This window comes from Aspergillus nomiae, assembly GCF_001204775.2.
Source record: "Aspergillus nomiae NRRL 13137 chromosome Unknown contig00054, whole genome shotgun sequence".
Taxonomy (NCBI): domain Eukaryota; kingdom Fungi; phylum Ascomycota; class Eurotiomycetes; order Eurotiales; family Aspergillaceae; genus Aspergillus; species Aspergillus nomiae.
This window is the reverse complement of record NW_015378109.1, coordinates 88,227-103,832: the sequence shown is the minus strand read 5'-3', so window position 1 is coordinate 103,832 and position 15,606 is coordinate 88,227. Positions and strand designations below refer to the sequence as shown.

General features: G+C 46.9%; 4 protein-coding genes across 4 annotated transcripts, besides 2 other annotated features; 1 reads left to right on the top strand and 3 right to left on the bottom strand.

Annotated features, from left to right (window-relative positions):
• Window positions 1-2,175: 2,175 nt before the first annotated feature.
• On the top strand, window positions 2,176-2,584 carry ANOM_003338 (uncharacterized protein; the record flags this gene model as incomplete). The annotated part of the gene is made up of 2 exons (XM_015548595.1): window positions 2,176-2,355; window positions 2,471-2,584. The coding sequence occupies 2 exons, from the start codon at window positions 2,176-2,178 to the stop codon at window positions 2,582-2,584; spliced, it is 294 nt and encodes a 97-aa protein (XP_015409289.1).
• Window positions 2,585-3,795: 1,211 nt separating this feature from the next.
• On the bottom strand, window positions 3,796-4,449 carry ANOM_003337 (uncharacterized protein; the record flags this gene model as incomplete). The annotated part of the gene is made up of 1 exon (XM_015548594.1): window positions 3,796-4,449. The coding sequence occupies one exon, from the start codon at window positions 4,447-4,449 to the stop codon at window positions 3,796-3,798; it is 654 nt and encodes a 217-aa protein (XP_015409294.1).
• Window positions 4,450-4,537: 88 nt separating this feature from the next.
• ANOM_003336 (uncharacterized protein) lies at window positions 4,538-6,033 on the bottom strand (the record flags this gene model as incomplete). Its single annotated transcript, XM_015548593.1, has 3 exons — window positions 4,538-4,715; window positions 4,845-5,489; window positions 5,654-6,033. Coding segments are annotated over 2 exons (687 nt in total), but the record flags the coding sequence as incomplete, so codon positions are not given.
• Window positions 6,034-6,940: 907 nt separating this feature from the next.
• Window positions 6,941-6,977: a sequence feature (Short protein (ANOM_003335, KNG88369.1) was converted to a misc_feature.).
• Window positions 6,978-7,026: 49 nt separating this feature from the next.
• Window positions 7,027-7,052: a sequence feature (Short protein (ANOM_003335, KNG88369.1) was converted to a misc_feature.).
• Window positions 7,053-10,353: 3,301 nt separating this feature from the next.
• ANOM_003334 (putative signal transducer) lies at window positions 10,354-12,682 on the bottom strand (the record flags this gene model as incomplete). Its single annotated transcript, XM_015548591.1, has 2 exons — window positions 10,354-10,787; window positions 10,849-12,682. The coding sequence occupies 2 exons, from the start codon at window positions 12,680-12,682 to the stop codon at window positions 10,354-10,356; spliced, it is 2,268 nt and encodes a 755-aa protein (XP_015409291.1).
• Between the last annotated feature and the right edge of the window lie 2,924 nt (window positions 12,683-15,606).

The window sequence follows — 15,606 nt, the reverse complement described above, 5'->3', positions numbered from 1 at the left end:
GTAATTCTATTGGAACTCCATTTGACGCTTGTCCAGGTGCTCATTTAGGGGAACCTTGGGCTATGTAACTCAAACCCGCCTACTTGAGAACTTATCGCAGGTCAAGATTCCGGGAAACCTGATCAGGTGATTTGATAACTATTGAGTCCTGTGGCTGGCACCCGCAGAACTGGGGCATGGAGTTAGTGGCCGGGCAGCACGGAAACGACCGGACCATCTAGTGGTGGCGGTTACCTATTGAAGGCCACGGTCAATTAGCTGGCTGACGGTTCGGGGGTTTCCATCAGAATGTCTGCATCAAAGCCCACATTGCTGGAGGAAACGCGGCCCCTGAGTATAGAAGATATGACGAAGTTTCAGCGTCAGTGGCGAGACGGGGTGTTAGATAGCCACCGTTGGGAGGTGCAATTCATTTAAAGGGCGTCTTTCTTCACCGCGGTCAGCGGATATAACTGCATGGAACAATGCGCGCAACGCTCATCATAGTCGACCAAAAGTGCAGTACTGTTCTTATATATGGTTCAAGCATCGGATTGGGCAGGGTAACAGTGGGTTGCCATCTGTGACTAGGAAGAGCCCAAGTGACATCTGTTATACCTGCTTACATTCACTGATTTGCCATGTTCGTATTCAGCGACGTTATGATGGCAGCATAGCTCTATGTCAAAGTTCGTTCGGGAGCATATCCTTTCAAGTTGTTCTGAAAGGTGTCAGCTATCCACTCGCTTGGAAATTATATCCGGCCGCAGTGGAGTTCCTGAGTAGCATTCAGCCGACATCTGCAACTGCTTTGTTTTGATTGCGATGAATATCGCTCCTCAAGGATGACAGAATGTATTCCTCTCTCGTCTTCGTTTGTGATTAATAGACGGCTCCTCAGAAGCATTTTGCGTCCTGCATTGAGTGTGATGTTTACCAATGCAACTGCCTACCCGACTCCCTCGGCACTCATAACGGGAACGCTACGGTCAGATTTAATACCTCTCGAACATAGCGTTACAAATTTACGTTAAGGTCTCCCTGCATGGATCATTGGCTGCACTCGTTGGGGGTGTAAAATCGGGGAAGTATTCAATCACCAAAAGTAAACTGGCTAAATTACCAACCAAAAGATGAGGCTCTACGGTGAAATACATTCGTTTTCAAGAGGCTAACAATATCCCCATGGGGTGTACGATCTGTCGTTACGACGCTGGAGTTAATTCGAGGTATTGATATCAATCTGGCAGAGACAGGAAAGCAAGGGGGACCGGCTTCAAAGCAACTCATTAGCCGCGAAGTTTTTCCAACTAGATGTTCAACTATGGACAAATATTAACACCTGTCCAGTAAACTCTAATCTGTTCGGTAGAGAGAGAGAATCCTACATCAAATGCTGGGGCTGGCAAGCAAGGAGCGATAAAAGGGCAGAACTAAACCGACCACCAATACTTTTTCCAAGATAATGTTCCCTGTGGCAGTCCCTCAAGGCGTGGACTTGCTTACACTTAAAGAACCGTCGCGTCTGCCCGAAACCAATGACGCGCCCTTGAGAGGGGCTCCCTTAGATTCATCTCAGGTCCCGGGTTCTATAAACAATCGTCCCCCTTCGTTATTCCTGCCAACCCCTACTTAGGACCTCTCAATAGCTCTGCATTTGCTATAGCCTGAAAATACTAAACATTCATGATCCATACCTTCATCTGCAGCCAGAGATTCATAGACATCGTCACCCAACTTGTAATCTCTGTATACATCAACTGTATATTCCTCCAAGGAGTAGGCAGGTCCAAATCATAGTGCGTTTATCCAAGACTCTGAAGAAAATAATCAAAAACAAAAGGAGAGCATGTTTGTTTGTTTGCCACATGCCCCAGGCAAGCCAAAATTCCTGACACCGCGTTAATGCGCTGTCTCTAACATTCCTTCACGCCAACCGTGTTGACACACCAATGAAACCTCCATCAACCCCATAAACAACTCTTCTCTCGTCCACCCGACTTCCGCCCCATTCCCTCCCCATCCAAGGTACCTAGGTCCCCCTTGCATATCACCAGAAACGGGACATGGGTGTCAGTAGTTAAAGTATCCTGCACGTCCTCACTCATGTAGAACATCTACTTTCTATATCTATAAAGTCTTGATTGAACATACAACCTTATCCACATACCAAGATCAATCAATATAAATCTCAATATGAATATGCGCGGCCAACTCTCCGTGCGTTACATCACCACCCTCTGCCTCTTGGCCACAGGGATCTACGGCCAAAAGATGGAAAGATCCGATAGAATCGATACGGGAGACACACTCTGTGTAGGGGCTTGCGTGACGAGCGTACATGAATTGAGATGCGAGACTCCTACCGTGCCCTTGGTATGTGAACACCTTTTGTTTCTTCCTTTCGCCTTTCCGCCATTTCCTATACACTTTTTTTTCTCCTACCGGATATGGTAGACGTGAACGCTAACCAGTGCCATCGTATATATAGTTCCGACCAGCGAAGGGGTGCTACGCTTGCTGTTTTTCGGATGACCATGCGGATGACTGGGCGGATCACATTAACTGGGGAGGTGAGAAACATCCAGAGGGGGAGAAGTCGTGACCCCGGGTATAGATTCAATTAGTTTTGGAAGAGACTGCATAAGAGTTGTGTGGTTGAGTGGGCTTCAAAAGATTTGTTATCCTCCCTCTTTTTTGTTCTCCTGGATATTGGAGCAAATTGATGATATCAGAGTCGAGGGACTGGCATTCAGCGAATGATCATTGTGAATATCGTTGCATGTTTGGACTTGCTTTGCATGCTAGGGGGATGTTCAGGGATCTTTCTTTCCTTCACCAGAATGTATATTGAATGTACTCGAGGTTTACCTACACTGGCCATCGTCGTGACAGACATCTTACATGTATCATATCCGATACAGCCTTTTAATGTACAGCTGATTCGAGAGAAAGTACGTTGATTTGAAAGTGTGATCCTTTCAACTCGTGTGGTGCGTAGTACAGTACATATACTGCAACGTATGTACTGCTTGTCAGGGCTTGGTAGCCCTAACATAACTCTGCCTACGTATAGTGCTTTAGTGCAAGTATCAGTACAGTAATTCCATGGATACAGAAATGAGTAGGAAAAAACTCATTGATAATAATACATATGAAGGCTCTCTTTATTGGTCCCAGTCCAGCCCTTATCAAACCAGTAGCCCATACCAGGAGGTATTGATAGCGTATACTAGATGGATCTTGAATGGGACGAAGCTCGGCCGTTATTTTTAGTACCCCAAGATTGAGCGCATGATTTGCAAAGGATCGCCCTAGCGGGTCTAATTATAGTCTATTTGCCTCCGTCTTTGAATTTCTTATTTTTTTTTATATATATATTTTCTACTGGGAGAAGTGTATGTAATCATGTCAAAACAAAGCGGGGATTTTAGTACATACTTGTCAGCCCTAGAACTACTGTCGGCACATCGTCACATAGGCACCGCATGAAAATCCATTTTTGCTATACCTTATCTATGTAACCTATTAGCCAAATGCTTGTCTGAGCCTGCGCTATTAACATCTATTCGGTGCGATTCGCTGAATTCTGAAAGCAAAGATAGAACTACCATGTCCTTCGTCCGTAACGTCATATTTCCTCGCTTGTTTGGAGATCCGCTGACTCCTTGAAAACCACACGCAAGTTTCAAACCCAAAAGAAAGATAACTATAATCCAACTAGTCCCGTAACACCATGTCCACGCGCCTTACAATGACAATCACGTCACTTAAGCCCATTGAAGACAGCAGCAATCCGGCTACCCACAGAAATTCTTACTGCGGGCGCACAGGTGTATGGAGGGGCACGGTACCCGAAATCCTGACGGTTGCGGGCCACTTGTCATTGTGATCCCCCCAAAGCCCACTGCTTGCTGGAAAAATGGATCCCCTGTTCATGTCGACAGTAGAGTCCCCCACCCGAACCTCCATGTGAGGGACAACTAGCTCAACACCCTTCGTGCCATTAGCACTACCCGACAAGTTGGATTTGTGGCGGGGAGGCAACGGACGATGGGCCGGCTCATTCAGGTAGCTCTCAGAAGCATTGCTGCTGAAAGAAGACGCCGCAGTAGACGGGGAATGTGTCAGCGATGGAGGGGCACCCGTACTACCCAACAGCGTGAACAAACTGGCTGAGCTCCGGTGTTCGACCCTGGGACGGCGCATCGGGACGGGCGCAGAGCCGCTGTGAAATCGAGACAGATACTGCCAGGCTTCCGATGAAGCCAGCGAGGCTGAACCATTGATACCCATGGGTATTACCGGCTTCCATTCGGACGGGTCCTGATCTGTCGTGGAGTCGTGGAACTCACCCAGTATCCGGGTGGCCTGAGTCGATGTGATAGGAGCTTTGGTGGGAGTCATAGGTGGTACAATGGTTCGGGGAGACATAGGAGGAGAAGATGGAGGAGTGGAGGAAGATGACATGGTGTGATTCGATGTGAAGGAAGCTGAGAGTGGTTTATGGGAGTCCTTGCGACGGCAACTAAAGAAGAAGTATGAGTAGAGAGTTCATTTAAGTAAATCGGGGAGGAAGGTAGGTTGAGGGGGGCATGCTTCGGGATATAAACAGAAGACAAGGGGGCTGTGCCAGGGTAGAAGATGATAAAGTCATGATAAGGCGAGCAACATACCTTTCACTACAATAAAGGCGAGAATTGTCCGGTATGGTAATCTGTCTCTCGCACATGGCACTGCAGAAATGGGTTAGCTTCGATTCCAGATAAACCAAAGCTTCTGGAATGCAAGGGGAGAGCTGACGATAAGGCCAAGGAAAAAGAAATCATGAGTTCATCGATCGATTAAAGATTGACTAGACATACCAAAAATTGAGAAAACTGGCCGCCATCTCGAATTGACACTCGTTATCTGATTCACTATGCCTGGTGTGTCCTGCACCCAGCTTCGAGATGGAGTGATTCACAAAGGATGTGCCTTTCCGATGTAGTGCCGGCCGGGCTGTTCTCAGCTTCGGGGCATACGAACCGGAAGGAGAGCGTCGATGGTGAAAAGAAAAGTTGCCTTGAGTCATGGATGGCGGTGAGAGATTTGCGTATAAATATAATATGGACCACAGATATATCTGGTATAGTTCGACGATAGGTACCTTGCGCCAAAGGGACGCCGGGTCCAGCGGTGGAGCACTAAATCTCCCCTGAGGGCACCAAAGTATGAGGGATTTGCGGCTAGCAGGGGCGATTGAGTAACTCGTTGGAACAATTGTCTCAGACCGCCGTTGTATTGCTAAAGTATTATTTCCCCAATTATTCTTCTTTTTTAATTTCCCTTTCCTTTTTTCTCTCCAGGAAAATGATGTGCGATAGCGAGTCAATCAATCAGGAGGAATGCTGAGGGAGGACAAGATCTGAGCGATTAATATTGCGACCAGCCCAGTCAGCAATGAGGCAAATCTCCTCCAAAATATTTCGGTCCGTAGAATCAGCGATAAGCTTTCCTGGGACTTTTATCTGCAGTGGCGCATTAAATACCAGTCAGATAGATCATAACCCGAATAAACGGTAATACACGGGGCTTGATGGGTGTTATCATGGGTCGCTGAGTGGGGAGAGATAAGGAAAAGAATGAACGCGAATAGATAGTAGATAAGTCGTAACAGCGATAGGTAACATACCTCGGAATCTCTTTTCTTGGGGATTGTGGTTTCTTTTTTGTTTTGTTTCCGGTATCTCTGCAATGTTTTTATTCTTTCTTTCGATGGAGTGTTTTTGTCGAAAGGCACGTGCGAATGAATAATTTTTGGGAGTACTGATGATCTGTAGTACGACTATGCGGCATTAATCGAAATATGTCAAGCTGCAGCCGAGGAAAATCACTCGGGGGATTAACACCGACAGGCTGGTATGAGAAAGGGATGCCGAAGGAAGATATGGTAGACCACGAGTACAATAAGTATGGAGTGATGCGGATGTGTGTGTATATGGATCTGAGATAAAAATACGTCAACCCAAATATCTGGCGATGGCGGTTATGTACTCCGTTCAAATAGCCAGAAGAGACCAGAAAAAGAGAGACATGAATATAACTAAAAAAAGGAAAGAGGCGGAATTCTAGAATTTGGGGTTTCCTGTGAAGAAAAGCCAGAATTAGCGCTGAATCATTGGATCCATTGGAACGATCTGCCATTCTTTGAGACAGTGGAGTAGGCTCAGAACAAATTGGAAGGGGACCCCCGAGGGGCTGACGTGACCCGAGCACGTCACAGCGAAAAGTAAAGTCACGCCATTTGGGGAAAGGTCTAGACTGCCTTGCGTGCCTGAGGCATGGAGTCCAAACGCGCAATCATTCCATGAAAACGAACATAAATGTAACGACAACCACTGCTTACCTCACCACTGATGTTCCACCCTTAACTCATTGACACAAGACTGTAGTACTATGTATAGCAGGTAGGAGGAAGAGGAATACCCACTGCGTTTGATCTCCTATAAATAGGTGGAGTGTCTCTGAATTGAGTGGAGAAGAAGCCTGGTAAGTTGAACATATGAGGAAAGTGACACTCTACGTAGTAAAGTATGCCCATACAATTCTGTGGTCCTTTCTGCCTAGATTTATATGACACAGCGGATGATTCGATTCAAATGAAATCAGGAAAAGAATTAAATGGCCTGTGTGCAAGCTTGATAACCCCTCCCCTCCCATTTTTGCTACATCACAACTAAACCGTCACCGTCATTTTGTTCCCCATTCCAATAGGGATGTACTGATATTCTTCTTTTTTCTTTAACCGACCGAAGCACGCTTATCGGATCAAACAGGACATCAAGCTCCAATCATGTCACTTGCGTTCGGATGGCCTGGTGCTTGGCCTTGATGCGTATTTGACGCGGGGCTACCGCTCTGGACTTCGGGCATCCATGAATGAATCTATAGCGATAAAGGTCTGTCTCTTGACCCTCAGCTATGAACAACGCTCAGCCGGGCCCACTCCACCTGTTCTAGCCAAGTCAGACAGGCTGAGGCAAAAAAGGCATTGGCTTTACGTACATGCATTCCATGTGGACTGCATCCAGAACACTACAGTAAGCGGTGTCTGCAGTATCTGAGAACCCGTGCGCTAGGATCAACAGCCTTTCAGGTCCAATGATTGCACCATATGGCACATGGTTTCGCTCAGGTACTCACATATCGAACTATTCATCCCTGTTCAAACAAGGACGGGTGGGCTATGACGATTTCTTACCTCTTTGTCTTCTCTTGTACCTTTTCTCTTTTATTTTCCTTTCACTCTTTTCGTATGACGCTATTATCTAGGGGGAAAGAGAGGGAGAGGGAAAGAAAAAGGAAAAAACCATGTCTCCTGACTTGTGAGGCAATTTCCCCGTATCGCACACGGATCTTCGTCTTATTGGACATTTCAAACATATAGGCAACACTTTTATTGGATTTTTCCAATATCCAAACGGAATAGAAAGGACTGGCAGTATATTCCCACTTGTACCCACTATTCCGATAAATGGCGTTTCCCCCCCCCTCAACGGTTCTCAAAAACGGTAAATCGTAGCAATCGAAAAGTAACACAATAAAAGGCGGGGCAGCATAGCGGGGAATAAACGAAGTCGATGATGAACAAGAAACGTATACGAATACCTCATAGTACGGAGTACTCAAGACAGGAAACCCATTAGTTAGGTGCTAGACTCTGCATAATAATATGACATGTCCTGGATCCAGTTGTGGACTGGCGCGTCAACGAATCAACATTGTTCCGCTGTTGTGGATGATCCATCTTCGATATTCAATCACATCGATTTCGATCAATAGCGGAGACGAATTCCCACTCCCTGTCCCAGGGATCGTCTTCATTCCTGCCTTACGAAAATGAGTCCCAAACCAAGATTGACTTCTAGACTCTATTCCAGACCAGTGTTTCCAAAATAGCCCACTGTGGGCCGTCATTATTCATCACCCAAGTCCGTTCTTGTCCGCCATATTGTCTGGTGTGTAGTATGACATGGTTCTCGACTGTTCAGCTTGGTCTCCGGCAGCCTCACTTTGCGCTGCGCGACTTATTCATTCCAATCCAAACTAGTTCATACTGTAGGTAGCCGCATGGGGCAGGAGGCCACTACAATGAAATAAAACCGCCGATGCGGTGTTTCATGCAGTTGGAGGGTGGTTGCAGAAATGTTGCAGGTACCTGATTTGGCCATGCGCGCATTGAGTCATTCAGCAAAAGTAAACATTTGCTAAGAAAGGTATGTGAGAGGGAAAGAAAGAGAGAGAGGTGGAAAAAGCAAATACCATCTTCTCTAGGTTTGGTCCCCTGATGCAGAATGGAGGCGGGGAGCATCACGAGTGAGGGTTCACATGCCGTATTACTCGATTCGGACAATCATGGGATGGTCAACTGAAGCTCTTTCGTACTAACAACGGAGTCTGACACTTAACTACTAGTACTAGTTAACCCTTCTTGAATCCGTAGGTAGGCCGAACCATACTATACGTGTTTCCCAGGGTTCATTCTGCATCTGCATGCGGCCCTTCTGGCACTGTCATCATACCGTAGTTTAATATCGCAATAGCACGGAATTAATTCTGTTTTCCACATAATCTTAGAATAAACTCACACGAACTGAGCATAGCCTGAGTCAACCCTACTATAGTCATTCCGGAACAGATGCGGGATCGCAGGGGGGAAACTCCTCCGCTTTTCATTTATTCTTCTTCTTTTCCTTGACGAGCAAGGACCTTGTATGTAAACGAGGATAGCTTACTAGGCAGCCTTGGTCTGACACCTCATTTCTAGCTATCTCGCTCGTAGGGGGTAGTTCTGTATGACGGCAATCGATAAGCATAATGCGAATAAAGGAAACAATGGTTGATACAACCCTGTAATATACTTTAGCTGTATATAATTACAAGGCTCAGGGTTTAAATCGCGTTTAGAGGGAGGATCCCAAAGCCCTTAGACTGGTATACCACAGTTGACCCTTAGCTGGTTTGAGCATCTCGTTATCAATGAACGTGCATTAGTAGGTTTGACACAATCTCAGTACCAGGTTGCGAGATTTCGTCGAGACTAGGTGATCGTCATTACTGTCTGCAAATGCGAGCTCTGCCTTTATGTTTTCTTTCTTCGCCTCAACTTTATCTTCGAACAATTGCCATTCCCATTTATCGACATACGGGCGAAGGATATCGACTATTCTCCTTTGCTGTGTCAAGGATGTATGGCAAGATATAAATGAACACGGAAAATAGGACCATTTTAGGATTGACATTCTACCGAAAATCTCTCCCCCATCACTGTGAGCAGTCATGTTGATTCTTAACTTTGATTTTTGATGGTCAGAAGCGCATGGACTTAGGATGCGACGCCACGATCAAAGTTGAAGGCCACCGAACATTTGATCTGATATTTCGATATACCCCTGGCTTTAGCGTTAATGATTAATGCCAAATTCCTGCTTGGTGAAGTACGGGCCAAAAACATGCGTTTGTTTGTCATACCAAGTCACAACGACAATGTGTCCCTTCTTCTATCACCTTGTAAAATCTCAACTCACTCATTGTCAAAAGTGATATATGTGCCACAAATAAGGATGCATCGGGCCAGCTTACCAATATTAATATCAGGGTAATCCGCAAGTAGAGAGACACGGGATGTCATAACCGACTACCACAAGGCGAGAGTGGCCAAGACGCTAGCTCAGCGAGATCTAAACAAAGGACGGTTACTGTATGGGGGTAGAAGACCCTGTTACTGGCAAGGACAGGCTGGAGAGAATATAGTACTAGAGCCTAAGCGTTGGTTTCCTAGACCTATTGACAGTATGTAACACTCGGGATAAAAACAGACGGCACATAGACAAAAGTATATCAATTGAGGGAGAGTAGGTGCAAGAAGCCTAGTTTCACTCGAACAATAGAGAGGGAAATGAAGAAGGCTATGAGGTGCGGACTGATCATTCAATAACCCATCTCTATCAACTTTAGTATAAGCTTTGTTATAACCTCCGGCAAGATGGCGGAGTGATTAACGTTGCAAGGATACTTATGCAATCCCTTCTGGGGTCTGAGGCCGAATCTCAGTGTTTTTCGTTTTTTGATGCTTGGGTCACATTTTTTAACGCCTTGTTTGAAAAGAATAATAGCTTGGCCCTTAGACCTAGCTCAATGTAGACCGGGCAGGCTTGTTGAACAATATAAGGAACTGACCTGGTCGAGCAAAGCAGACCGTCACTATAACATACTAAACGACGTATGTACTTCGGCAAAGGTATTGTAGTAGAAATTCATTATTCTATCTAGGGTATCACAATATAGTACAAGTATCCAAGCAACACAGCCTCCTGGGTTCCTGTTGCTTATTTATGATTTATCAACTTCCATAGGATCGCCCGCTCCAGTTTCCGTTGCTGCTGTAGGTGCGGGTGCAGGTGCAGGTGTAGGTGTAGTAGCAGCTGCTGGAGTAGACGCGTTGGTGGTATCCTGGGAAGCTTTTGTTGTCTCACCTACTTTATCCTTGTTTTTATCAGCAGGCTCACCATCATCATTGTTGTCCTTCTTCTCACTCGCTTTTTCCGGCGGCGGAGCCTTCGGATCTAGAAAGCGCTCGGGAACTCCACGTGCAGCAACACCGGCGGGGCCCACGTAGCATCCGAGCATAGTGCTCCAGGCGTACTTCTGAGCGACAGTATTCCGGATTTCATTGTATGCGTATGCGTTCGCAAAAGGAAGAGCCGTTTCGGGGTCCCGATAGCGCGAGGGAAGGGATGTAATAACGCAGAGTGACGAAGAAATCTCTATTCAGGATGTTAGCAAACTTAGGAAATGAGAGGTAGAGAAAACGGGCCCGCTACATACTGGCAAGCCTTGGCGGCTTCTTCGCATTGAAATAGATGCTGAACTCGCGGCTCTGGGCAGTCTTGTCGTCAAAATTCTCCAGTACTGTGAGACATCTCCCGGCGTGTTCAATGACTGGCGGATGCTGTGGAATTTGAGGCTGTGGCGCCTCCTCGCCTGCAGCAGCTGGTTGATCCAGTTGTACCTCCGGAGCCACCTGTTCCTGTTGCATCGCCACAGAACTCTCTCCTTCTTGATTGGGTAGTACAGGCACAGCAGGGGCATCCGGGGCGGCAGCAATAGTAGCAGGAGGGGGAGGGGGCGGAACAACCTGAGGGGCTGTAACTGTGTCAGGCCCAGGTTGAGTCGTGGATTCGGCAGCTGTTTCCTTCGGTATAGCGATGTCGTTGCCTTCCGGGGGCGTCGGATCTTGATTTACCTCCTCCTGTGCCTCAATTTTCGGAGCGGGGACATCATCTGACATCTGCACATCTTCTGGACCTGGAACTGGGTCTTTTGGAGCTTCTTCGGGCTTCGACTCGACGCGGCTTTTTGACTCTTGTTCGCTTTCTGGTGCATTTTCTTTAGATTTGTCCTCAGGTGTCTTCTTTGGCAGTTCCGTTCCTTCCGTCTGTGGCTCTGCATCTGCAGCAGGTTCGGTGGCCTGTGTATCATCGGGCACGAGTTTAGGAGATCGAGCAGGTGAAGGTGTCAAGACTGTAGAGTCACCCGTGGCAGTAACAGTTGTACTCTCGAGTTTCGCATCACTCCCCTGCACGGGAAGAGGGTCCGTTTTCTCGGTTGGTGTAGGGTCTTGTGTTTCTTTTGACGTATTATCCCCACCAGATATGACTGGTCCTGCAGCACTTTCAGATATAGTTGGGGGTACGGGTTGTGTCGTGGCAGAGCTGGTAGTAGAGACATCTGCAGGCTTTTGCTCTGTCGTAGCCTTTCCCTCCTTGTCCGGCTTCTTGCTTTTCTTCCGCGTATTATCCTCCTTTTCAACCTTTGGTGTAATGTCGACCTTACCGAGGCGTGTCAAGCGACCATCAACCCAGGTAGCTACGCCACTCCAGTAAGACATAACAGGACCTTCAAGACGGCGGTTTTGAAGGGCCTCGATTTTAGCTTTTCGTTCTTCCGCTTTTCTCCTTTCCATCTCCTCCCATCGATTGAGGCTCTTGCTATTCTGTCTTTCAACCCTTTCAGCTTCGGCAAGGCGCTCTGCCTGTGTCATCTCTTTGGGCTTCAAATGCGCCTTTCTTTTCGCTGCCTCCTCCATAGTCGCTATGAGCCGAATGCGCTTCTCCTCACTATCTTTAAGTCGTGCATGCGTAAGCTCCTTGTTCTGCATGGTTTGGCGACGTGAGGATGATCGCGTGGGCCCCTCCTCAGGCGTAGGAATCCATGAAATACGCTCCGACTTCTTCTTCGGTCGAGGGGGGGCGGGTACTGCGGACACGGCGGTGGGATCTATTTTAACCTTCTTGCTTGTTATTTTAAATCGAAGATCTTGCTGGGCCCTTCGTTTTTTCTTTTCTGCCTTCTCCTCCTTCTGTATTTGCGTTTCCCCTTCGTAGTCATCAGACCGAGCATTGGGCCCTTGGTCCTCTTCGTCCGACGAGGAGTCTAGACCCATATCGTCTTCTTCGCCCCCTTCCTCTTCTGCATTGACAGAGAACTCGTTATCATCATCAACCTCCTCAAATAGAAGAGCAAGGTCATCATCGGCTTCGGCATTGAGAAGGGCAGACATGTGGCGTCCTGCTGTACTTCGTTTTGACCGTCCCTGAATAAGGGATACCACTGGCATCTCCTCTTCCGCGGAAGATTGGCCGACATTATCATCCGCCATTTTCTGTGTAACTTGGAAATCGAGTGGGGGGCGCGATAATGGCCTGTATCGAAGCTGATCACGGAAACACGTCCGGGCAAAACGAGATGACGGGATCCGGCGTGACGTTTACTTGCGCTTGATTCGGAGAATCCGCAGGGCTTGTTAATATAAAGGTCGGAGATTTGTTGGGTCTGCGGACTTATGGGAGGGCGGGCGCTGCAAACGCCAAAAGGAAAATGGGAAAAGGCGCGTGAAGTAACTAAAAGTGAAGGAGGGTGCGGTAGGGGACCGACGTACAGTGCGGCTAAAGATTGCTTCAGAGAAGCGGAAACCGCCTTGGTGGGATGCTTAAGGGTTCATGGGTCGGGAGAGAATATCTGGATCCTAGAATCTCGCTGATAAGCGTGTATCGGGGTTGAAAGAAGCTTCAGCGCGAAGGCACCTTTATGTTCAATTGTTTCTATACCTAGGTAGTCAACTTTGATAAAACTGACCAATGAGTTTGACAAATTTAGCCAACGAGGAGGCAAGATGGCGGAGTGGTTAACGCTGCACCTACTACTAGTAGTAGTTCCCTACGGGATATCCGTAGTTATGCAACCTCTTTCGAGGGCCAGAGTTCGAATCTCAGTATTGTTGTTCCTTTTTTGCCGCCCCTGAGCTCGCTCCCCTTTCATTTTGCTTTTATCCAATGTTCTTTAAGGGCACCGGTAGGAATTTCCATTCTACGTAAAAAACCATGATGTACTTCAATATATTTTGGTGTGGCCACTTCCTGCTTCAACTGTTCCTAATCCCTGCCCATGTCGAAAACAGCCGCCTATCCTAGCTCGCCCTCATTAGAATCCTATGGAGTAGTTATCTGAACCTTCCCAGGTGTGTTATTGGCTCGTATTTTTTTGGCTTCATACTGTGGTACGCACTCACTTGTGGGTTGGTGACAATGAGAGGAGAGGGGGAGGAACTTGTCACAAAGTATATGTGTGTGGGCATGTATCAGGGACGTGAAAGATCAACCATTAGTCTCCAAGGAACCCACTGAATACTAATCACTCCCCTTCTCACACTGTACCATGCCACAGGGGACCAATAGATGGGTCTTATCACCTGTACCTCCAGCACCCATACCACCTGCATCATGTCAGCAAGCAAGACTCCATGCCAAACAGGAGACGGTTCGGTGGAACGCGGGGTTTAGCATGTTTCAGGACTGTCAATCAGATGGGACTAATACAAACTAGCTCACACTTTACTCAGCCCTCCCAAGGTTGAAAATTAACATGGCTGTAAAACATGTCATGCGTTACAGTTTGCAAGGGCTCAGCCTATGAACCTTGCCATGGACTTCAATTATATGGTCAGAATATGTATGTCCACGATGGCATCATGGAAAACCCCAGCCATCAGGGGTATGAATGGATGTCCTCATTTAAGCTAATGAGGAATTTAGATTTTGTTCCCATAGTTAGCCCAGCGCCCAGTGAGGGTAAGTAATGTTTTGGAGCTCAGACACCACATGACCGGGCAAATGTTCATGTCTGAAACATTTCCGAAGCGTGGAGGTATTATGGCAGCCATTGATTTATAGAGTACTCTTGAAGTCACAGGTACTGTGTCCAAAGGCATAGATAGTTGCGCCTTAAAACGACACCCCAGAGATAAAGATGAGACAAAAAATTGTAAAGGAAAAGGGGAGACGGATAGAGAGATAGAGTATGACAGACCAACAACGAATGCGTTATTTAGTCGTCTCTTCCAAAAATTGGTTCGGCAAGATCTATGGATGGGACCAATGGAGCCGTTGGGGACGTTGACTCGTTCGCCTGCCTAACGAAGAGAAATACAAAATGGATACCTGACGAGAGTAGTATCGATATATCCCATTTGGGAGCAAGAGTCTCAGAAGCTGTAATCCGGTGCTCAAAGATAAAGAAACTATTATAAGCAAAGTACGAATGACATTCTAGTCAAGTCTAGTAGCAGTCATGCTGGTTCCCATCGAATACTCTCTTCCTAGCGGTAAACCGGTGACCAACCATAGTAACAGTAATATGACATTTCCTTGCCCCGGGATCCGGCAAAAGAACCAACCGCCTTCCCTTTCGCACTGTCGAAGTCTCTTTCCCACTCTTTTCCCCTTCCCATCAGCTCTTCGAGACCGTACCTTACGCTTACCACGACTTTGCCTGCGTCTTTATTTTCCATCCTCACCATTTTTCTTATGATCTTGTTTTCTTTCCTTCCCCCCCAAAAAATAATTCTTCTTCGTTTCCTCTCCTATTTCAATTAGAATATTATTCACTTTTATTCTATTTGTTTTGATTCGGTCCTTTTCTTTACTGTCACTATATCTTTCTTGACGCATTCTGACCGGAAGCCGCGCAGTTTATTTTCCAGCCACCCGTTCAACTCAACTTGGCCCTTTCGATCCGCACATTTGCGAACCGTTGCTTTCTTCCACCTCTGCCCTCTCCCGATCATTTATTCTAGTCGTCTTGCTCGTGTCCCTTGCGGCCTTTTCGGGTGGGCCTTGGTCGCCTAGCGATAATTATTATCACGGAGATCTTATTACTTGGTGGATCGTGGCAGATTGATCTGAATACTAGCCAAGATTATCATCATCTATCGGTGGTCGGCGTCGATGCATAACGGACAGATTTCTGCGCAGATTGATATTGTCTCTTTCCGCTTTCTGGTTGTTAATTGCATCTGTTCTAGCTTACGTATTATTTTGACCAAGTCCTCCGGTTGACCCCGCTACGAACACCTTTCACACACCGACCCAACACACTGAACGCTGGTAACTGGAGTGCGCTCGGATCAAGCAGTGAGTTCATGAACATCTCCGGGGGTGTCAATTGGTGCTTATTTTCCACAAGGTATCTTCTAGCTGCCGAAAAATTGTACGATCAACACATGGTTCTTTTCGGGAACATCTCCGA